Source organism: Leptonychotes weddellii, chromosome 6, assembly GCF_054177405.1.
Source record: "Leptonychotes weddellii isolate Sample4059 chromosome 6, ASM5417740v2, whole genome shotgun sequence".
NCBI classification, from domain to species: domain Eukaryota; kingdom Metazoa; phylum Chordata; class Mammalia; order Carnivora; family Phocidae; genus Leptonychotes; species Leptonychotes weddellii.
In genome coordinates, this window is record NC_138374.1 from 16,068,104 (window position 1) to 16,093,483 (window position 25,380).

The 25,380-nt window shown below is 38.0% G+C and overlaps 1 protein-coding gene across 15 annotated transcripts in view; it reads right to left on the reverse strand.

The window, feature by feature from the left end:
- VTI1A (vesicle transport through interaction with t-SNAREs 1A) overlaps positions 1–25,380 on the reverse strand; it is a 340,605-nt gene that overhangs the window by 128,948 nt on the left and 186,277 nt on the right. For 9 of the 15 annotated variants that reach the window (XM_081823534.1, XM_081823532.1, XM_081823533.1 and 6 more), the window contains 2 exons: positions 7,303–7,373; positions 6,560–6,621 (listed from right to left, as the gene is read on the reverse strand). In XM_081823534.1, coding sequence (XP_081679660.1) covers positions 6,560–6,621; positions 7,303–7,373 — 133 coding nt within the window. Of the gene's footprint in view, positions 1–2,285; positions 2,582–4,444; positions 5,481–6,548; positions 6,622–7,302; positions 7,374–25,380 lie in introns of those variants that run through there. The other 6 variants (XM_081823540.1, XM_081823545.1, XM_081823542.1 and 3 more) reach the window with 4 other exon arrangements.

The window sequence follows — 25,380 nt, forward strand, 5'->3', positions numbered from 1 at the left end:
AGTAAGTGCTTAGACTAGCGCCTGCTACCTAGGATGTATCCGTGAGTGCATACATAGCAGTGTTTTTGTTAATAAAAGACACAGTAGAGTATAGAATAATAGATCTCAAAATTCTGAATTTCCCAGCACAGTAAAATGTGGGGGAGGGGGAGAAGGTGGGACGACTGACGCAGGCCTGCCAATGTTTCTTACCAACTATCTATTTCTCCATTTGCTATTACAATGGACTTTTAAGGGAAATGGTTCACTACCACAATTATTTCACAGAAGAAATGGAATTATAACACAGATAGCATATGACAGTAACCATCTGTGTAATGAAAACTCATCAGTTCATACTCTTTCCATCTCAGCACTAGTTAGTGAAAACTGGCTCTCAGAACCTTTTGGTGCAGTGCATTCAAAAGAGTGAGCCAAGTTCACATCCTAATTCTGTGCCTTTCTGTGTACGTGACTACGGACAGTTTACTAAGCATAGGTATTCTCATCTGGGAAATGGGGATATGATGCTTCCTCCACAGAGTTCTTAAGGATTGAATCAGATAATGTGGGCAAAGTATGATTAGGGTCCAGCACACTTATGGCAGCTGGTAGAGTTGTCACTGACAGATAACTTCAGATGCTGTGTTTTAATGTCTGACACAGGACCAAAATTCTAGTTTAGACCTACGAGACTGTCGTCAAAGAGAAACACATATAAAGAAATCGCATGCTGTTCTTTAGTTTGGTAAAAGTACTATCCATGTCAGCCTTGAAGAGGTCATACGACAAAGGCAATGAGTCAAGTGCATAGTAATAAACTTACATAAAAAGGACCAAGATTATTTTTTAAAATTCTCTTTGTAGCATTATTCTCATCTCAGATCCTAAATCTGTTAAGTCTAAAGAATCTGCAGAAAATTCATTTTATTCAAAAAAATATATTATTTATTTATTTGTCAGAGAGAGAGCAAGCGAGCGCACAAGCTGGGGGAGCAGCCCAGGCAGAGGGAGAAGCAGGCTCCCCGCTGAGCAGGGAGCCCGATGAGGGACTCGATCCCAGGACCCTGGGATCATGCCCTGAGTCGAAGGCAGACGCTTAACCAACTGAGCCACCCAGGCACCCAATCATTTTATTCTTGAACTAATACGCACTTGATTAAAAGCTGAAGACTATCTTGGAGGTTAGGGTTTCGCTATATATTAATTTAAGGTCAGGGCCCATGTTCAACACTTGCAAAAACAGGCCAACAAAGGGGAATAATGGATAAACAGAGAAAAGAAAAAAAGCAGTAAAAGTCAAAGTATAAATGTTAAGATATTGCAAGGGAAGACATACTTTTCAGTGCATAAAAATTGAGTAAATTCTCAAGGACATCTTTCTTACAAGTCCTGGAAACTCTCTACTGTCGAATTTTTAGACTTTTTTTATTTTATTTTATTTATTTATTTGAGAGAGAGAGAGACAGAGACAGCAAAAGATAGCATGAGTGGGTAGGAGAGGGAGAAGCAGGCTTCCTGCCCAGCAGGGAGCCCGAAGCAGGGCTCGATCCCAGGACCCTGGGACCATGACCTGAGCCGAAGGCAGATGCTTAACCGACTGAGCCACCCAGGAGTCCCGAATTTTTAGACATTGTAATAAGAATAACTAAAATACAACAAAATGTTTCCTGAGCAAAAGGAGGGAGGGCGGGGAGCATGAATCTTCAAAGAAGATTAAAACAAAACAAAACACCGAGTTGTAGCATATTTCTTTAAGAATAAATTTGTTTACTAAAAAGATTTGTATTTCCAATGCTTACATTGGTCTTGTATTGCTATTTCTGGTGTACTTATCCTTACGAATCATTTTGACAGTACACTAAAATTTTCCAGATGCTTTACCTGTCATTCTACCAAAGCAACAAAACCATGTTGAAAAGGTAAAATGTGATAGCAATGATAGGTGGCAATTATTCCCCAGACTGACTCAGAGGTAGCTCTTACAAAAATACAAGTATTAAATAAGACCGTATGGGTAGCGCCAGCTAGGCCAGCTGCCTTTAGTACTCTCTGGTTTGTTTATCTTATAGATTAGTTACAAAAGGCCTCTCACCCCTACCTGCTTAAACAAGTTACTACAGGCATGCTGGAAGGATAAACGAGAATTCACTTTTTGAAGGAAACATTCTGATTTTTTTTAATGAAAAAAAAATTTTAAACAGCAGGGGCACATACAGGTCATGGGTGGGAGAGAGGAAATTATTTGATATTAAGGTAATCATACAGAAAAAGACGTTTAAAAAATACGACATATGCTGCTTTTTTTTGTAAGCCTTTTGCCAGCATGTAACATGCAGTCCATGAGCCAACATTTTGTAACGTGTCCTCCAAATTTATGTCAAAGGAGATCTCAAATCTTAACTGTTATATTCCCAATAAATCCTTCAGATACTTTTAGAAACAAATATACTATTACTTATAAATTAGTCACTCTTCAGAGGTAAAGAAAAAAAAAAAGGATCATGAAGTCTTTTGTTTTCTGACTGAAAATCTTGCAAAGTTCCATCTTCATTTTCCCTGACCACCAGCTCTGTCTGCTCTAATAAGACTTCCCAGTCAGCTGTATATGAAATAATACACACACAAACACACATATACACACAAATATACGAAGAGCAACATGTGAGCCACTCAGCGCTGCTTGTGACGCTTTAAGACAAGCAGTTGTAATAATCACATTTTGTGAGAGTCAATGAAAAATTCATTTCTTTGGCCCCAGTCACCACATGAATGGCCATTTGTTTCGTGACCATTTTCATTATTATCTAAATAGCACTTTATTCCAAACTCTGTCTACAGAGTCAGGAAATGAGCAGTTTGTCCCTAGCTAGTTCTCCATCTTCTGTCAAGACAGAAGAAAAATTACTTTCCAGGAAATCAACAATATCTGTGTTCTGATGTCAAGTTTCACTATTATAATTTCGAATGGACCAATTTTCTCCTTTGCTTTCTTCCTTTTGGTAATATAGCGTGGTTACGTGAAGAATCATTTATTTATTTATTTTGGTTGAATCAGTGGCTACGTCACTAAACTAGACATAGCTCAATAGTTTTTGCATGTTTAGTTCCTTTCAAAACTTGTTTATGATTCTATAAATCATCTCCTGCATCTATAAACTTTTGAAACATACTGGTTTTATAGCTATTTAAATGATACCTTCTATTGGTTGTTTTCCTGGCATCCTTTTTAATGACCAGTAAGCATTCATTGGAGTCACAGAATCATCAGGAGCTTCCTTGAGACTTAGGTAATTTAAGGAATTCCCCCAGGATTTCTTTCTTTTCTTTCCTTCTAATTTTTTTCGAGAGAGCACACAAACAGGGAGAGGGGCAGAGAGTGAGGGAGACTGAAGCTTAAGCAGGTTCCACACCAGGCATGGAGCCTGAAGCGGGGCTTGATCTCAACGACCCTGAGATCATGACCTGAGCTAAAATCAAGAGTCGGACGCTTAACTGACTGAGCCACCCAGGCGCCTCTCCCCCAGTACTTTATAAGCACATATTCTCTAGCAGAGTGAAGGCAAGGATCAAAATGGTTTCATTTGAGGATTCCTCAAGGCTTTGTACACAGGCATTAAATAATTACTGAGGAAGTGAATAAGCAGAAAAAAGAAAGGAAGTAAGGAACAAAGGAAGAAGGAAGGCAGGGAGAAAAAAGGGAAATATATATATTTTTTAATGTCATGTGATGGTAATAAAAAAGTAAAAAGCATGAATGGTGGTGGCTGCCACTTACTCATTTTTATTTCCCTATCTGCTTTTGGTCAGTCTCACAGATAATCAGGCAGGTTTATATACAGACTATGGCACTGATAGAACATTAGTTTCACCTGTCTTCACAAAAGACTAATCGAAACAAATAAAATGACCCAAATGAGGGGCCACGGCACGACATTTCCGTTCAATATACAAAATTAAAAACGACCTAAGCTTAAAAAAAAAAATAATCAGCAATCTTTCTTTTAAATAAACTAAGCGCATGGTTTAGTACAGTGTAGAATATTCCCAGTCATACAGAATCTATCATATGAAAATAAAGAACCTTGCGTTGTACGGAGGTAAATACCTATACTGCACAAAGAGCACATTAATTTCTTTTATACATTTGTGAAGGTGACCGATGGGCATGTGGTTTGATATTATATCTTTACTTAAATCAGAAGCAACTGTTGACACACGATGTAGCTATGCAGTTTTGGAAAGAGAATGTGATCTCTTTTTCTGAAAGAAAGTCTCCCCAGTGCTGGAAGGGAATGCCACGTGAATGGGAGAGATATAACATAGGAAGCAAAATCAGAGCATTCAATTAAAGACTTTGGTACATAAAAGCTGGCTCCATTTCTCTAGAGACTGGTTTTCCAGGGAATAATAAAAACAATGAAGTGAAGAAGCTGATAAAATATTTTTGCCTTTTCCCAAGTCCAAAATAAATTGTATATCATGTGGGATAGTAATTAGAAACTAAACAAAACCACCACCTGCATTTGGTTCCCCAGAGACTCAGTTAGGTTACAGCATTGATTAAGAGTATCTGGATACCTTGGCTGATACCACGATCCCAGTTGAGCCTTATAAAAAACACAATAACCAATATGCACAGGGGTGGGGGTGGGGCACCAAGTGTTTCCTTGGCTCACCATAGCAAGATGATGCCTACCTGGGGATTTTTATTTCTGTTCATACCCTAGACAGATCCCAAAAGGAGATGAGTCTGTGATTGACTGAGCTTACTTACAAAGAGGATCCCAAGTAGATTTCCGCGGAGTAACTTCCCTCTCTAGGCTTATGAAACAGGCGCATTAGTCTAATTGCCCTACAGAAAGCCCAGTCAAAGGTTGCAGAAGTGTTTGTGCTTCGCCCTCTCTAAATGACTTGCAAATTTATTCAAACACAATATGAGGAGATGCTTTATTTGTTGAAATAACTGTCTGCAGTGTCCTGCACAAAAGGGTGAGGTACATCAAGCAGAAACATGGACAGAAATACATTGGTTTAGAAACTCATAAATCCTTATTTGAATCTGCCAACCTGAAAGCCACGTAGAGCCCGAATAAACTATTTTTCCTAAATGCTACATCTGATTAAGCCATACCATTAAATGACAGCTGAACTTTAACATTAATATGATATCATTTAAATAACCACATGATTTTTTTTTTTACACTAAAAATGATGAATGATTTCTGGACAGCTCAATTGACATAAAGCAGGAGGACTCTTTAATGAGATTTGACAAAATGGAGACATATGCAGAATATTCGTTACAGCTCACATCGCAGGGGCCCTCCCAGGGAAGCAATAGAGGACTTTTTTCCTTTTTTTCTTTTTTATTGTCTATAGGCACTGAAGCATTCCTTTCAATTGCCACTTCTCTGTGGATTTTGAGTTTTTCTAGGTCATTTACATATTACTCTTAAGCAGAGAATCTGGTGGCTTATGGTTTTGAATCGGGACTGTGCCTGCAGGAAAAGCAGGGACATGGGGAATTAGGTCAGTGTTAGTTGGAAGTGTCCCGGAAACTTCAGGCTTGCTACTGATCAGCCTCATGGAGACCAAGCAACTATACCTTTGTTTGGTTCTCGTGCCATCCATCGCGAACACAGCAAACACACTTCTAGCAAATTATTATATACAGATACGTGATCAGAGACTTTCCTTACTCTAAAACAGTGTCTCTAGAGTATCAACGCCAAAGGATTTCTCCTTTAAAATTCCAATGAAGCTATTCTAGAGGCGATTCTCACCATTCCTCATTCACATTTCCAGCTACGGTCCCAAACTGAAGGTTATGCTAAATGATAATCTTATTTGGTAGATCCTGAATCTAAGAAAATGCCATGCTGAATATACTTACATAAAAAAAAATGGTTCTGATTTTCACAACAATGAAAACATTTCTCACTTCCCTCCGAAAAATACAGAATACTACCCACTCATTCATTGATTTTCACACTCTCCCCAATATTTTCCATCAGTCAAAGGTTAGGGACAGACGTAAAACATTAACATTTGTTTGCTCACACATGTGAATTCAGATTATTGAGATATTCTCTAAATTTTAAAAAGCATCTTTAAATATATGTAAAATCGAAATATTTCCCTCAAGCAGCATCTCTGAAAGAAATGAAAACAAGGCAACAGAGAGAGAACACAGCTAATACTGAGAATGCTCCTGATACCGGCAGGCCCACATTCCTTCTATAAGAAAGAGGCTATCGAAATAGAAAATAAAATCAGTCTGCTCCTGCCATGGGGACTTCCTCGGGCTATGAAAAAATACTTCATGTCTAACCCTAATTTTTTCCATAGCTTGAGGTAACCCCCCTAGCTCAAACCTTCTCTCTAATGTAAGTTATTCAGTATGTGTCCCTGTCCAAACAAGAGTTAATATCCGTGCTTTGTCATTTCAAAGGGGTCTTGACACAGGGTACTAAGAGCAGAGGCTCACATGCCTGGAAAATGCTCCGTTGCAACTAGATGAAAAACATCATTTCAAAAAAGGGAGAGAGAGGAAGATAGGTCCCTACCTTGCTCTTACCTTCGCAACATCCCCGTCAGAACCCTGGAGCTTTTCCCCAAGTTAGCATCTGTTTCCCGAAGCTAGGAGGAGAAAAGCAGCATTAAAACAAAACAAAACAAGACTTCATGCAATTGGATTGTTTTGAAAGAGCACTGGCAAGCAGTAATTTTTTTCATGGATGAAAATCCAATTAGTAATAGATACTTAAATACACTAAAATACATCTTGATACCTATACAATCCCTGAAAAATTTAGATTTAGAAAATTACATGTAATAGATAATCCCAGGAGCATTAAACTGGATACTTGAACTGGCTATAAAAGCAAATATCTCGTAGACTGACAAAGTTGAATACACATCTCATAATTAAAATCCAATTTTGAACGTGTGAAGTCCTAGAAATATGAACGGAAAGGAAAATAAACTGAGGGAGGAGGAGACATCATTATCTTTACAGCTTTCACTCTGAAAGACTTGACATACTCCAAAATCTCCCTCATGACCTTCTGTTAGAGAGCTAAATAAAATATCTACCTGGGGGCAGTACGGGATGGGGAAAGAAAGAGTCAGCTTATTCTTTCTCTATTCCACACTCTTTTCTTCTTCTCCCCTTACCCGACATCCCTCATATACCCTTGCCATTTTTATACACACTTATATTTATGTCATCACTACTGTCTATGCATGTGCTGAAGGCCTTTTGTTTTATATCTTCTCATTTACTGAATTTATGAAAAAAATTGTATCACTTCTACTTACTCGTTCACGTGCACGCTGTATTTTTTCTCTGTCATGACTGAGGTTTTCCAACATCTCCTGGCCAATTTGCTCTGTGGAAAAGGAAATCTGAGTGAGGAAAGGCGACTTTGGGTGTAAGTACAACCTCCAGAAGTACCACAGTGGCAGTGGGTGCAGAGTTCACGTTCAATGAGTGTACATTATATATCGGATACGTGTTTCATATACTTGGAAAATATGTAAGAAGTATTTAATACATTTACCTATGTATCTTAGGTATGATTAGGTGGGATTTACAATTCAATCTATAGAAAGTGACCAACAAGGCAGTGATGATGGAGAGGCGACAGGACTTGCCCAAGGCCACCTCGGCCGATTTGTTATCCGCCCAAATGGAGAGCCCCGGTCCAGCGGCCTTCCTATTACCTTATCATCCTGCAATCTAGTCTCTGGTTTTGCAGATTACAACAAACGCTAATGAGTCTACTCTTCCTCCCCCACTTTATTATTGCACTGCTTTGCGTATGCAAGTGGAACTCCAGTTAGAGCAATTTTGATTTTAATGTATTCGTCCCACATACACAGTCCTTGTACTCTTGTACTCTCAACCAATATAGCTTATTGCTAGTGGAACTCTCTCTGGGCTTGGAGCAAGGGCTCCTTTAGTGTGTTCTCAGCTGCCGTGGGTACTTGAGTCAGGATGAGGGGCACTTCACACATGGTTGAGGAGAGCTCAAGCTGCAGACAGAACTTCCATTTATACAGGAATAGGCAGGTTAGAACATTCATTAAAAAGCACACTGCTGAGTTCCGACGAGGTTTTCTTCTGCTGTGATCATCCCATTTGGTTGGCACTGGCTGGCTCTCCTCCTTTTACGAGAATGTAGGTATGTCCTAACCTGACAAATATGCAGCTGCCTTGAATAAATTTTTTTTTTTTCAGACTTACTCTCCATCACCTGGGAGGTACCTTATTCTATAAGAGAAGGATGACAAATCTGACTCACCTGTAATTCTGACAACCTATCTATCACATGCACACACTTCTTTCTTTTCTTTTTTTTTTCTTTTGTATCGTTCGTCTCTTTACCCACAACCTATACCAACAATTATCCTCGGCTTATAAATGTATTGAAACACTCAACCAGCATCTATTACAATGACAGCAAATAATTTCATAAAGTCATTAGGAAATCATCATGGTAGTTATTTGCTCATGTATGTACACTAACAAACTTTTTAGAGGGACATCCTAAAAACTGTCGGGCAGTGGTTAGGCCATATTGAGAGCTTAGGTTGGGAACTCACATTGCATGAGCCTAATCCCCAGTGCCGACGCTTACTGGCTGTGTGACCTTGCATATGTTCCCTAACTTCATCGTGCCTTAGTTCTTCACCTCTAAAATAGAAAGAAGATCATTCTATGTCAAGGGGCTGGAGCAAAGGTTAAATAATTCGGTTAGAATACTTAACATAGTGACTGGCCTATAGCAATAATAAGCATTTATTGAATGATGATGATTGATATAAAGAACCAATGGACTGTTATGACCTGGGCCCTCTCCCATCCTAGGTCAGCTACAACCCACTGGAACTGGGTATCACCAAGACAAAATATCTGTCCTACCTTCCTCACAAAATTGTGGTTATAGTCAAATGAAATAACCTTAGGAAAAATGTTTTGAAAGCTATAGGAATATCATACAAATGCATGTAATTGCATAATACGTGGGAACCAATGCACTCAGTGAAAAATCATAGAGTTCCTACTCTGTGCTCGGTGTAGATGCTGGGGACATGGCCAGTAAAGAAGATCAAGCCCTTGTACTTATGAACTTTTGTGCTAATAGTGAAGATTTGGCAGCCAAAGGGCAAATGCTACATTAGAGTTTGTCTTTCATGGCACAATAGAAAAAGGACTGTCTATTCCTTTCATGATAAAAAATCCAAGTAATAAAAAACGCTTAAACGCAAAAGCATCAATGTATTTTTGATACCTATACAAACTCTGAAAATTCTTTCCAGTAGAGTACCTTCCTACTATAGTATCTCCTTTCAGACAGATGTTAGCTTCTTTTTAATTCTATTCAATATATCCTTAAGGTACTTTGGATAAGATATGTAGCTCCCAGTAGAGGCACCATAAATGTAGAAGATGATACCAATAATGAAGAAGGAAAAACCAACTAGAGTTGAATTTTTCTTTTTTGCAAATGAACTATAATACTCAATTCTGTCATCCTATTAAGTATCACACTGACTTCCTTTAAGCAACATAATTAAGCAATCTTAATTCATTTTAACTCAAAATCTCAAATATCTAGAGGCACCATCAATACTCTAATTATTTCAGCAAAATACTACTTATATAATATTTTCTCCTATCAAGATTAATGGCATTATAATAAATAATTTTAAACAAATAGGAAATAGGTTATCATCACTGTGCCTGTCACCAGCATGTTTCCAGTAAGTGTTCGTGGAAGGAAGCAATGAGAGATGGAAATAGAGTACACGGAAGGAGTATATGAAGTGCATGAGAGGTTTGTAATCTATTCTTGCTCTCAAAGCATATCAAGTGGGGCACTGGAGAAGTCAACATTGGAATGCAGCTAACAGATCCACAATTCTATCACGTTTGCTAGGGGAAAAACTATTCTGAATGGATCCATAGTCTGCTACTGAAGGAGTCAATAGAACAAGCAGTGAAGAGCTCAGGCCTTTCCAGGAGCTGTTAAATCACTCCCTCAATCTCCTGGGAAATATCTCAGCATCCAAAGTCCTAACCCATCTGGCAAGAGAAGAGATATTGGCAAGAGTGCACACGTCTTGGTCTTAATACACGGATACCATCCATTTGTTGGAAACAGAATTCTTTCTTTCATTTCTTATTTGCTACCTTCGTTTTTAATGCCCCAGTAAAGCAAAGTCCAGGTCAAGCATATTAGAAATGCTTACACTTATAGGATGAAAGGAGAAATTCATCAAACAAAGTTAGGTGTGGTTTTTTTTCCTTATGTGTTCCTCTACTCCAATCAAAACAAAACAAGACAAAATTGGAAAGGATTATTTTTAAAACAGACTCTCCTTGGGCAGACTAGTATTAGACATTTAGGGATCATCTTATTAAAAAACTCAGTAACACTGTTAGGTTCACTTTTCTTGAATAATTTCAGTGAAGGAGTAAGCACTCACCAAACTCCAATAAAGAAAGAACACAAGCTCGTAGGCCTAAACCACTGTGGATATGATATTCCCAGTTTAGAGTTTTCAGATCTTTAAACTTTCACAGTGCCTTTAGAATGGGAAATAGCCATGCTGCCTCCACTGAAATAACTTGAGAAATCATAAATTTTATAAATACTGCACTTGTTGACTGTGAGGATCTTCTTGAGAGTAAGAAACAATGGGAAGCATACAAGAAAATCAAAACTGATGCCGTATGCTGGAATTCTACATGTCAGTGTGAGCATGACAAATGAATTTCTGGAAAGAGAAGTTCCTTCCTGCTCTTCTTCTATCCTTCCCACAGGGGTCCTGGGAATTATCCTGGGAATATGGCATTCAAACTCACTAAGTGAGTTCTTGTTTTCACAATATCCAGAATGAATCATATTCTTGATCTATGGCCCCTTTTTTGGGGGTTACAAATGGCAGAGTGCATTTTGGCTAACATTTCCTCTCCTTTTCAATATATTTGGGGTGGGGTTAGGAGAGACACACCAGGCGCTCTACACTTTCCTGCCTCATGAAGGAAGAGAGAAGCAGGAAACCGCAAATCTAGCGAGACACTTCCGGAAGGACTGACTGGCCTGGCATCACAAAAGATAAGACTTAGCTTGAGCAGCCTGTGCCACAGAAAGCATCAGTGCTCTTCATTCAAAATAATAATGTCACCTGAACCATCATAAGACCGACATGAACGAATTTTAACAAATAATTATCGGACTTGTATTTTGGAGATGAGCAGATTAAAATATTCTTCATATGAAGGTAGAACTGACTGAGGCTCACATCATATTAAAACATAAACATGACTGAAAGGCAAGGAGCCTGAAATATAATTAATCAGAAAATGTCCCATTGATAAATTCAAAATATTAAAAAAAAATCTTAGCCATTATACTATAAATAGTGCACTCACCAGAAAAAAATTGATTATTTTTCATCACACGTCCATTTAACCCTCTTGTTGCAAACTTTGTTAAAGATGTGATTGCCAGCAAATTATTTTAAAAAGTGAAGACATCCAGTTGAGTCTTCTTTAAAGAACTAAGATAAGGTAAGGTTATTTTCTGGCACTCAAAACTTCATTAGCAATTTTAGTAACAGGTAAAAGGTATTCATAATTATCCAGCTATTGTGCAGATAGGGACTTCACTGAAATGCAGGACTGCATAGAAATACCATAAAAGAGCTATTTTTTGAAGAACATGCTTTCATATGTATGCTGCAGAACACTGAAAACCACAAAACATATTTCCTAATAACGTGGAGTACTGAATTTTGGACCTGACTTTGGAACTTCTGACCACCAAACTAATAAAAGTACTGCTTTGGAAAAGCAAAGGAAGTCACACACAGACTTCCCAGGAGGGAGCAGCTCATGGAGTGCTTGGGTCAGCCATTCTTTGGCATTTAGCACACCTTCTTAGACACTGACTCTGCTATCATGCCCTGAGTGGGGTAGGTTATCCTCAGTATTGATGTTACTCAGACATGAAGAGTCTCGAATTCCCGATGCCTGGAAAAGTAAGGGAAAGGAAAAGGCAGTTCTTTCACCATCTTCCATTATTTGACAATTCAAGACACGTGAGGAATTTGTTTCCAGGTAGGATGTAGAAAGATGTAAATGAGTCTCATAGAAACAAGAAAAACCCAGACACAATAATTACCATTGTTGTGTGGGGAAGTCCAGTATATGCAAGGAAGCTCTGATAGATTCTAGAGAGAAACAAACACCTCATATGTGAGCAAAGAGCTATGGCAATATTCATAGCTAGGGTGAGTGCCTGAGTTAAGCACAGGACTGCCATAGAGAAACTTCTCAGGGATGAAGAGAAATCATTCAGACACCTTATGAAAATGTAGGTGTACAGGACAGAATGAAATCTGGATGAGCTATAAACACAAAAACAAATGGCTTGGTTTGGTAATTCTCCTCCAATCTCCAAATTTGCCAAGCAAGAGGCAGTGGAGGAGGAGCTGGTTAGTAAAAAGAAAAATCACATATTCCTACATATTCTTGTGGTGTTTGTATTCTGAGACACTGCCAGGAGCTAAGCCCAAATATGAACCAAAAATATCGAAAACTGCAGACCCACTCCCAGATTAAATACTGACAAGATTTAAAAAAAAAAAGCAGCCTAAACACAGGTTGGGGGGGGCACTCATCTCAGATAAATCCAATCTAATTAGAGATTCAGCTTAACACCAACTCAATTTTGGAAAGAATCTGATCAGTCCATTGATCAAATATAAGATAAAATGCTTTCAGAGAAAAATAAATTTAGACTCTACTGTCCCTTTTCACACTATGTCTAGAATACTACACATATTTCAAGGCATGCAAAAAAAGGAGGGGAAAGAGAATAATAAAGTAAAAACACAGCCTATGTAAGTAGACCAACAGATGGGCTTATTTATTAGAGTTAGCAGATAAAGATTTTAAAACAAGTATCATAATGGTGTTAAAGAATTTATTGGAAAAGGTAAGCATAATAGGTGAAGAGATGGTTTTTTTAGGAAACAAATGGAAACTCTAAAAAGGAACTAAATGAAATTTGAGAACAAAAAAAAAAAACAGCATCTGAAACCAATTTGCTGGGTGGACCAAACAGAGTATCATTTTACTAGACAAGAAAGAGTCCTTGAACTTAACACAGGTTAATAGAAATTATCCAAACTAAAGGAGGAAATGAAGTTTGAAAAAAAAAAAAAAAAAAAGAACAGAGCATCAACAATCTGTGAGATAATAACAAGTGGTTTTACACACATACAATTAGATTCCTAGAAAAAGAGATTCCCAGAGACAAACAATAGAAGAAATATTTGAAGAAATAACAGCCAAAACTTTTCAAACTTTATTTTAAAAAAGTCAATCCACAGATCAAAGTAGTTCAACAGCTCTGAGCAAGATAAATACAAAGACAACCACACCTCGTCACATCATAGTCAAATTTCTAAAAACTAAAGATAAATAAAAAATCTTAAAAGCAGCCAGAGGGGGGAAAACAACATGTAGCAATGATAAGAATGAGGGTTGAGTTTTCATCAGAAAACGATGCAAGAAGACACTGGAGCAACATCCCAAAGTGCTGGGGGGAAAAAAGTCATCCTACTCTTCTGTATTCAGTGAGAATATCCTTTAAAGGTAAGGTTAAATAAAGATAACGTTAGATAATTTAAAGCTGGGAGAATCATCCAGAAGAACTGAGCTACAAGAAGTGTTAAAGGAAATTCTTCGGGTTGAAGGGAAATGACAGTAGATGGAAATCTGGATCTACAGAACTCAGATCCAAATAAAGTAAAAATAACAACAACATATGTAGATTTAAATATATGAAAACCAGAGCACAAAGGATGGAGAATAAACAGGAGTATACCGCTGACTGGTTTTTAAGTTATATGTGAAGTAGCATATTTCTTTAAAGTAGACTGAGAAATTAGGGATGAAAATTGTATCTCTAAGCTTCTCTGTCCAGTATGGTACCCACTAGCCACATGGAGCTATTTAAATATTAAAATTAAATTTACAATTCAGTTCCTTTTTGGCACTAGTCACATTTCAAGTGCTCAGTAACTACACTGGATTAATGGTTATTATAATGGAGAAGACGGAAATACCATCTCTAGAAGGGTGTCCCAATTCCCCCTGTCTTTAAGACCCACTTAAAAGAAAATAAAGAAGTAGCCACTTGAGCTTTACCTTAGTAGAGCACTTCCCGTCTTTGGGCCTCAGTTTCCTTAAATGTAAAATGACAGTCTTAGACTGGATAATCTTCAGTGCCCCTTGTGGCTCTAAAATATTAGAACTCAATGACTCTATAAAATCCTAATGCCTCTCTTTCTCTATAGAGCACGCAAAACAAACAAACAAACAAACAAAAAACCTAGAGCACAAGGGCCAAATCAGGCCCAAAGACGTATTCCCATCCCCGGGGCACCCCTGACCCTGGCAATGTTCAAAAAAAAAAAAAAAAGAAAACAAGAAACAATTCAAACTTGAATGTTTTTAAGCAAGTCATACACTCTCCAGATTGCCCACGTCTGTAACAGTGGAGTGCTTCATACAGTAGCCTGTTGGGCCTCCGAGGACATTCGAATTTACTATGTAGTATAAAATATTTACAAGCACTTGGATGATGACATTATTACAGAAAACTATACATTTATATAAACTGAAGGTAAGCTTGTGCATTCTTAATAGACATACAGCAAAAGAGTGTGCATGGCCCAGGTTTTTAGCAATTATGATTTAATATTACCTCCTTAGCAGGTGAGTATGTATTCTATTTTGCTTTAAGATGATCAAATCTATCATTAAGCAATTAAAAAAATCATCAGCACTACTTTCATCAAAGTCATAGGAGTAGAACCTCCCCTTAGTTACCTGGTTTGCTGCAGATAATTAACAAACACTATTCCCAGAGCCCTCAGACATTAGTCAATGAATTGCTGTACCACCAATAATGATGCTCTGGAATTGAGCAGGTACTATGTAAACTGAACTTGCTAAACAAAAGGAGCCATGTTAATTACAGCTCCATTCAAAAATGAGAATGAATCTGTTCTATTCTGTGAAACAAGACCAGAGCAGTGGGAAGGACATCCTTTTCTCACAATTCAATAAAGAATGTAAAAGCCAGGAGATGAAGCAGCAGAAAACCCGAATGGGTAAAATTGTCAAAACACATTCCAAAGGCTCACTTGTGGAATCTGCTAAACATGGATTTACTTAGCAGACAAGAGAGACCTGTTCAGCATCATCCAGATCTCTAGGTTGAATGAATGACTCAAACAAAACCCAAAAAGTGTTGTAAACTATGACAAGTGTCTGGAAAGTAATTAGAAAGCCTTTTTAGAAATCATTGTGGGCAGAGTTCATCACTATCTACACCCTTTGTGAATTACACCCGCTTCTATCACGGAATGTATAACATTCTAATTATCCACTTATTCAGAAGTCACTATTGGGTACCCCCGCAGAATTTGTGTGGCCAGCAAACATGTCTTGCTTTCGTGGAACACTTCTGAACTGGTTGGCGACAAAACATTTTTTTAAACAGACTTCACATAAAAAGCTGGCCTTCTAATTTCTTTTGAAATTTGGAATTCACGGCAACCCTGAGTCCCTATTCCCACATGGTAAACAGGCTGGGACTGAGATACAGCTGTCCCGTGTATAAGAGCCCCATACCATAGGGTTTGCCACCTGCCCATCTGACCTCTTTCACTCATTTATGTTCCTGCTTTGCTGCTGTGGAATCTGAGTTTGTGACTCCTTGCCTATATGTTCTCCCTTCCCCATTAGATTATAACCTTCTCTAAAGATGAGGCCATTTCTTACTCCTCTTAGTCTGCCCACCATTTTCAGAGGCAATGCCTGACATACATGCAGGGGCACAGAACATTTTTGTTGATGGCAGCCACTGAGCTTGAAACTACAGTTGCTTTCTATAAATTTACAGTCATAGACATACAGATTTTTAGAAGAAATATAAGCCTTAAAAGTAACTGCACAGATGAACAAATGAGGGTACAGGGATTCGGGGGTGAAGGTCATTCAGGTCACACTGCTAATTGCCAATAGAGCTGCAACCGTGACCCAAGCCTCCCGAGTCCTTATGTCACTGATCCTTGCGGCAATAAATAAATAAATAAATAAATAAATAAATAAATAAATAAATAGTATTTGAAATGTCCAGTCCAAAATGCATTACAATGTGGGTGATAAGGAACTATAATACTTTGGTACACTTTTAAGATGTCAGTGTCCCTGGGTGATGTATGGAATTGTTGAATCACTACACTGTATGCCTGAAACTAATATAACACTGTATGTTAACTATCCTGGAATTAAAAAAAAAAAAGTGAAAAATAAAATGTCAGTCCCAAGAAAGGCTTCCCAATAGCTTGGGCAAGAGAGGGACAGGAGACAGTCTCTACATTTCTTGAATATCGTTCCCATACAAGAACCATAGCACTCTACAGACAAATGTGCTGTGATTTCATGGTCTGACTGAAATAACTTTCTGTTCTTTATAAATTATACAAACAGCAAAAAAGTATTATAATTATCCAAACCTTTTGGCTTCAGTATATTCCTGTTCTTTTAAAAAATAAGGGGCCAATTCTCATACAGAATTGTGAAATGTCCATCCCACTGACCCATTTCTCCCCTCTCTGTTCACTTTGGCAAGTGAATTTGTTATTCTTTTTTTAAAAAAATATTTATTTATTTGAGAGAGAGAGAGAGAGAGAACACAAGCAGGGGGGAGGGGCAAAGGGAGAAGGAGACAAGCAGACTTCCCACTGAGTGGGGAGCCCAATGTGGGGCTTGACCCTAGGACCCTGAGATCATGACCTGAGCCGAAACAAAGAGTTGGATGCTTAATTGACTGAGCCACCCAGGTACCCCTGAATTTTTTATTCTTAACAAATGAATCTCGGAGGTGGAAAATTTAATATATTTAAATTGCTCATTCTTGCTGTGAAAAGCAGGTAATTGGGAGATGACATTCCAACCTCTCTCCTCTGCCCCGCCCCCAAGACCCATACAAGTACACATTTATGGAATAAAACATATTACTTGGCTTCAGACCTATGTTCAGAGCGTAATAGGAGAACACTTCACTCACTGTTCTGGAATGGGATCTGGAGCAGATAAAATCACAGAATCATCATATGTGAATGAAAGATGATACTAGAATTTTTGGTCCTGCCATTCCTTTTCTTGATATATTTTTTTCTGGTCTTAGTTTTATCCTTAATTTGAACTAAAGCTAGAAGGGAAAAATGGCCTGAAGGATGGAATCGTTTCTTTCCTTTTGATTCAGGTATGTGGCAATAGATGCATGTCAATATATAAATATACGAGTAATAGACACACATAGCTTGTGATCTTCAGATTAAATACTAAAAATTACTTAAGTCACATCAATTTGAAATATGAACTGGCTTCTCTCACTTAGCTTAATGATTCTAAGGTTCATTCATATTGTGGCAGGTATCATTCATTTTCATGGCTGAAAAAATATTCCATTGTACAGATAAACCACATTTGGTTTACCCATTCATCCACTGATGGATATTTTGGTTGTTTCTACCTTTCTACCTTCTACTACTTTGTGAATAGTGCTGCTATGAATACTCATGTACAAGCATTTCTATGACTATCTGTTCTGGGTATATGCCTATGAGAGGAATTGCCGGGCCATACGGTAATTCTGTATTTAAACTTTTGAGGAACCACAAAACTGTTTTCCACAGTGGCTATATATACCATTTCATACTCACATTAGCAATGTATGAGGGCTCCAATTTCTCCTTGGCCACACTTACTATTTTCCATTTTTAAAACTTACAGCCTTCCTAGTAGGTGTGAAGTAGCATCTCATTGTGGTTTTGATTTGCACTTCCCTAATGACTAATGGTGTTCAGCATCTTTTCATGTGCTTGTTGGCCATTTGGGGAATCTTCTTTAGAGAAATGTCTACTCCTAATCCTCTGTCCATTTTTAAGTTGGCTTGTCTTTTGGTTGTGGAAGCTGTAAGAGTTTTTTATATATTCTGGATACTAGACCCTTATCAGACATGTGATGTGTAAATATATTCTCTCATTGTGTAGGTGTCTTTTTATTCTCTTGATAGTGTCTTTTGATGTTCAAAAGTTTTAAATGTGAGTGAAGTACAATTTATCTATTTGTTGTTGTTGTTGCTTGTGCTTTTGGTGTCATATCTAAGAATCCATTGCCACATCCAGGCCATAAAGGTTAATCCATATGTGTTCTCATAAGAGTATCATAGTTTTGGTTCTCATATTCAGGTCTTTGATCCACTTTGATTTAATTTTTGTTTCTGGTATAAGGTAGGAGGCTGCATTCACAGAAAATATTCAGAATTTGCCTGGAAAAAGTTATCTTCTTATATATCTTACATATTTAAAAAATCTAATTTATACCCTAACTTAAAGCCGGAACCAACATTTTCATTGATTTATAAATTAAAATGTCATATTTTATACAGTATTTTTTCATATCTTTTTTTTTTTTTTAAAGATTTTATTTATTTGACAGAGAAAGACACAGCGAGAGAGGGAACACAAACGGGGAGTGGGAGAGGAGAAGCAGACTCCCCGCCGAGCAGGGAGCCCGATGCAGGACTCGATCCTGGGACTCCAGGATCATGACCTGAGCCGAAGGCAGTCGCTTAACCAACTGAGCCACCCAGGCGCCCAATATTTTTTCATATCTTGACTCATCTGAGCACACTGAAAGCCAGACACATTAAAAGGTTAAAATAGGAGGAGGGAGCATGGATATATTGGACAAAGGAAAAAAGAAAGTTACTGAATCCGAACTAGCACAGGACGATGGGTACAGGCAGAGACAAGGCCTTGAACACTGATGCTGCTGAATTTTAGCATTTAGAAACACAGAGTTTTGATCTAAAATCCCTGATCAACATTCAAGAAATATCAGGCAGGAAATCATGTTGGACATTTACGGGGAAAAATTGAGCAAGTGAGAAGAGTGGCATTAAACGTGGTTTAGAAATTAAAGAAATGATTAAAGTTTGGAAATCAAATTTCAGAGGGATAAAATCAGTTTCTTTAATTTTTCAACAAAGTGTCATTTCTGCTACCCACATATCTAGTCCTGAGAGCAAAGTCAACAAACGTACTCCATACGGGCTGCCGCTCTTTGACACCAAACACCTGGAAGATAGCATTAATCAGTCACATTGCCCCTGAACATGCCTTGTAACTACCTCTCTCTTCGCAAAGCTCCAGGCAATCAACTCCAATTGATCAGAGTGGGCACAGGGGATAAGGCCTACTTGCTATCCTGCTATCCTGGATCTATAGCACTGGGGTCTTTTTTCAATTGACAACAGAGAATACCCACTTTCCAGCTTACAGCCAGGGCTCTCATTTTTGAATTTTCTGCCATTTATTTCTTTCAAAAGCCTGTGGGTGATGACTGAAATTTAAAGGGGATAGTCAATGGCAATCTGGTAGTATGCTCCTCCGTTTCTAGACTAGACACATTCATGGAACTTGAAATAAACAGAGTTGTGGAGCCCTCATTCTAGGCTGGCTGCATTAGAATCCCTGGAAATGGGGTCCAGACATTTATATTCTTAAAATTTTCTGGAAGTCATGTTAAACTCTTTGTGAAGGACTGCCAGCTTTTATTCCTCAACATTCTCTAGTGCTATATATTTGGCTCCGATAGGGAATTTACCCCTTTAACTCTGGGTCTTTGGTACTCATGAGATTTACTTAAGAAATTATGAAACAAGGAGTGTTTTATGCTGTTTTAGTGAAGCTGATTTCAAGAATAAGGTTCATTACATTTCTTGGTTTGTCTTAAAAGACCACCCCCACACTTTCTCCCCTGTCCGATTTTTTTGACAGTACAGGAAATAATTAATTTTGTACTATGGAACAATATAAACTATGTAATCCAACATAGTTTCTTCTTTGGCCTGAATCCTAGGAAGCTCTGGGTGAGCTTAATCCTTAATTGTTAGAGCATTGCTCTAGGATTTCTTCATAGAATGAATCCCTCCTCCACCCTCCGCCCTCACCCAAATCTTCCCTTTAATTCTTGGCTTCTGTCTTCTGTCCTGGGTTAATTTTTTTCTGCTCTTGGTACACTTGCCTGATCTTTTATGGTAAGATATTTCTTTTTGTGAAAGAAGATGGGTCATAGATCAATCAATAAACAAAAGTAAGCCATATGGTTAACACACAAATTCCTGGGCCCCACACCCATAGTTTCTAATTCTAATTCAGTAGGCTTGGGGTGGGGCCCAAGGTGTTGCCTTTCCAACAAGTCCCCAGATGATGCTGATGCTCCTGGTTCCCTGGGACTGTGCTTGGAGAACAACTATTCTGGAGTAGAAATCTGCAAGGGCGCTTCAGCCAATCTAGTCCATGGCCTGTTTTTGTAAGTAAAGTTTAACTGAAACACACACAAACACACAGAAGTAATCCAGAGCCATCTACAGAGGACGCTAAAATGTAAGGGGGAGAATTTATACTATATCATGAAGCAGCCAAAGAGATGGAGACATTTTGTTCCTGAATAACTCCAAAACAGAAGGGCCCTGCATTTTAGACACTGACATTTAGAGAGGTAGAAATTAATGAAACTCAAGGTAATCAGTGAACAAAAAAAGAATGGATGATTTTATGGTATATTCTAGCAGAGTTTTAAGGTAATGTGACCTTAGTACTATTTCTCAACTTGAGATGTATGGCTGATAAAAGATCCAAACTGAGCTTAAATTATTGTCTTCCTAAAAAAATAAAAGATATATGAGGGAGCTAAAGATTTCCTAATATTTATGCTATCCTTCTGACATTAAAGAAAAGGCTAAATAAATATGGATTTGGATAATCTAGCTCATCAGATGGTAACTGCTGGTCAATGTCAGGTGAAGAACAGTAGAGAATCATTCAATTTTGTAAACTGAAGTATCAGTTTGACCTTACAAGGATAGTATATAATGAAGCATGCACTTAGAGACTTCTTTTAGTAAAACTCCTTAAAAAATAGTTTACTATTGTTTGCCTTTCTTAGCAAGCACTATGACATTGGGAGTTTCTAAAATACAGAGTAAAACAAAGTTACTATTGTTTCTGAATACAATAGAGAATTTATTAGGCTTCATCAGCAAGGCTGTATATTGAACTTATTAGCATAATTCTAAGTAGAATTTTTAATTATATCTCAATAGGCTCTGTTAGGGAACCACTAAAATTGAGTCCTTTACCAAACTTCCATGTAAGAGTATTAACAAGTTGAGATAGGACATTTTTGAGGGAAAAAGGCATGCAGGCTTAAGCCCTTGGTGATGAAAAATGACTTCATTCATTCAATATATACCCAACAAAAGTTTATTGCTTACAGGCTGTGTGTAAAATACTGCAGTGAATGTTTCCCTCCAGGGAAAGTTTTTTATTTTGGGCTACTATTTATTGACTGCTTCGTTGTATGCCAGACACTGAGCTAATCACCTGACAGATACTGCATTTAATCTTCACAACCACCATACGAAGTAGATTATTATTAACCCCTTCTATAGATAAGGAATCTGAGGCTCAGAGAGGTTAAAGTAATTTGCCCAAGGTTGGTCAGCATTCCAAACCCATGTCTGCACATCCAGAACTGCTTGGTAAGAATTAATCCTTTTGAAACTAGACTTGGAAAAAAACAAAACAAACAAAACCCAACCCAACTACAAAAACCATGTCTGATTGATCCCCAAGTCGATGGTTGTGGCCACTGGAACACATGTGCTTTCAGCACCCCAGAAAAGGCCAACATCACAGGCATTCTGGCCTCATAATACGGAGCAACACTTCGGACAAACACAGAACAAAAAGGTAAGCTAGATGTTTTATGGCTTCCTGAATGTCATAAATCAATTACAAGGATGAGAATAGAAGGACAAATAAAAAAAATTAAAAATGACTCCTACTTGAAAGGAAGAAAAGCATGATGGGTTTTCTAAGGCCCAAGAACCTCCCATATGGTCTACTTCCCAGCTAGCTTCTTTTTCCTACTCTTTCTTTCCCCCTCCACTTCAGGGTTTCCAACTCCTCTCCAGGATTGTGTGCATTTTGTATTTTGTGAGATGTGCAGTGACTGCAGGCTGAGACGAGACAATAGTGACTGCTGATCATGTGTTTCTGAGGACTGGATAATCTCTCTGGTCTGTTTTCACACCCGTCTACCTGCACTGCCTTGTGAATATCTTCATGGTATCACTCATGAGGGTGGTAGGCTTTGATTTTACTGAGGGTTGTCTAACTGGAGTTCAGACACTGCACTAAGTAAGCACCAGCTCAACCATACTCCCAGGCCCCTTCATAACAGCTTTGATCCACAGAGTTGGTGGGTTTTTTCCTACATGAAGCAAATAAATATCCATCACTACAGAATTCTCCACATTCTACTACATTCCACTGTAAATGTCCTGCTGGGAGTCGTGGCAAATTCTGAAAGATCAAAAATCAGAGAACTGTGTTCCTTTTCCATTCCTGGCTGAGGCCAAGGTTCTAAGGAGGTTTCAGGAAAAATTCGAGTAATAGCCCTATTGCTAAAACTTTTCCTGTGATAAAGCAGGAATGGAGAAAGTGGACCTTCCCAACTCTCTTTTTCAACCTTTTCTTTCTTGGAGGAAGCACTGTTGAAAGTGGGAAGTCCAAAGTTCATTTATTTATTTATTTATTTATATAAGTCTGGTGTCAAACAATTTTAAAAATTATTATTGTTACTACTATTATAAAGATTTCATTTATTTATTTGACAGAGCGAGAGAGCATAAGCAGGGGGAGTGGCAATGGAAGAGGGAGAAGCAGGCTCCCCGCTGAGCAGGGAGCCTGATGGAGGACTCGATCCCAGGACCCCGGGATCATGACCTGAGCTGAAGGCAGACGCTTAACAGACTGAGCCACCCAGGCGCCCCAATTGCTATTATTATTTTAATATAGACATCTGTTTCATCAAAAAAAACCCAAACAGATTATTAACTACTAAAGTAGTTAAAAGAGGATGTCAATATCTCTTCTACCCAATTTAGACACTGAGATACTACAAACTATTTTGTCATGACTATAATCTCATCTGAAAACCATCTAATAGGTCACTTAAGCATAAGAGAAACTCTGAAGTCAGGGCTGCTCTCCTATGTCAACCTTCTAGAGCTAAGGAAGACATCATCCCAAATTTAGCTGAGCACAACAGACGAGTTGGCCTTGAATGTTGCTTTAGCCACAGAGCAGTACTTAAAATTATGTTTAATATGAAGAGAAGAAACATGGGTTAGAAGGTCAAGCTTCGTGGAAACCCAAGAAAATATCTTCTATGTATTTAATGTAAGCCAAACTTGGGGAAATAGTAAGGGCTATTTTCAGTTTTGGAAATCTTCACTGGGAGGACATATTTAATGTGATGGCAGATGGCTTCTCCTTTTGTAGCCATATTTGAATTTACAGAGACAATATTTGAAGAGGATTATAAGAAAGCCTCTAAAACCTCTTCTAGCAGAGAGTGTATCTTGTACATCTGCATTCCCCTGCTGTGTAAATAGTATGCTGCAGACCCCATAGTATGCACTAAATAAATATTACACATGATATCATGTATTAGGCACATTTCAGATTATCGGTATTAATCCAGTTTGGGGGACTGATACACCTTGAGAACCCAGATGATGCCAAAACATAAGGAAACTTCTTTTTTTTCCACACAAACAGAAAGTGGAAGCTGGTGAACAGCTCAGCAACCTAAAAATGGCTGTGCAGAGCACTCTTGGAATACGAATTAGCAGTGGGGAATGGCAGCATATTTATGAGGTCTCTTGCCGGGTCCTTTCCTCCTGTGAATGCTGTATAATTCATTGCGTGCGCCCTGACCCCAGTGCGCTCCTGTTCTGACAAATCATACTTGATTAAGACAAATCTTTATTAGTTAGCTAGTCAACTTCCCCATTTATCACTGGCAAATCCCATTCTGCTCTTCAGGTGCAGGAAAAGTGACTGAAGCCTTACAAAAAACCCCACACACCAAACATCTAAATACAAATAAAATAAAATATGTGTTATATAGCAAGTAAAACCAGAAGTCTCAAAGTCTTAATAGATGATTAAACAAAGTATTTAATAGGTATATATTATACCCACTGACAAACTCAAACCCACTACACATTTCATCCAGGCTGAAGAATTGTTAATTAGGGATTTTTAGCTCCTACTAAACTCTTGTTTGAAAGCAAATGCCATATTTTAAAAAAAAAGGTATTACAAAGTTAGAAGCTCAAAATCCCGAGGGAAAAAAAAGAAAGAAAGAAAGAGGAAAAAAAGGACTGCTGAGTAGAGAGAATGTTTAAGGCTCCTACCAAAAGAATAACAACAACAAATCTTTAAAAAGTGAGACAGAATAAGGCAGAATGAATTCAAAATTATTCTTGATTCTTCAGTACCAGAGAAAAATGCATCTCTTTTTGACTGTCTGCAACGTTTTCATGAACTTCAATGTTGGTTTACCCAAAAGAGGATTTAAAGTGTTTATAGCGGATGATACTCATTTTAGAGTCTGGTGCACTGAGCCTAGTGCCAGAATCCTTCTCAGAAACCCAGAGACGAAGCGATCAGTAACAAAAAAGCATGCCATGTACTAGGACTGCCACTGCATAGAATAAATAGCATCTTCTGACAAGTTTCCAAAATTCTCTACTTTCACAGAGGTAGCAGTAGGCACAAACCATTAACTTTCTTCCCTGAGTGAGAGCAAGATGGAATGAGAATGAATATGGTCAGAGCTGATTTTCATTTCTCATATTTTTACTCTTAAAGCCTGAGTCCAAAGAAGGTGGAAAATCTTTTTACTTTTTCCTAAGAAGCTACAAGTCAATCCAGATGTGTAATTTCTACATAGATTAGCTCACTGTTCCCTCTAAAAACAATGTAGAGACGATGTGTCATATGGGAATTATTTTACAAAAAGTTTCTATGTGAGATCCTAAACATTCTGCAATAGCGGTAAATGAATCTATATGTAACTTATGAGGAAAATCCATTTTTAGTCTTGACAACTTTAATGAAATGCCAGTTAATACTATATAGTACACATATCATACTTTATCTTATTGATGCCCTTAAGTGTTCAATGGAAAGTAACACTCAAAAATATTTTGTATTTGGGGCTGTCTTATGTTTGCCAAAATCTCCCATTTAGAAAATGTGGATACATCTTGAGAAATGAGGTCAGAGGTTGGTATGAGAGACTTCAAAAGAACACCTAATACAGTGGGAAAGAGTGTGTTGATGATTTTTTAAGCAGACTGACTCTGATTGTATCTATGG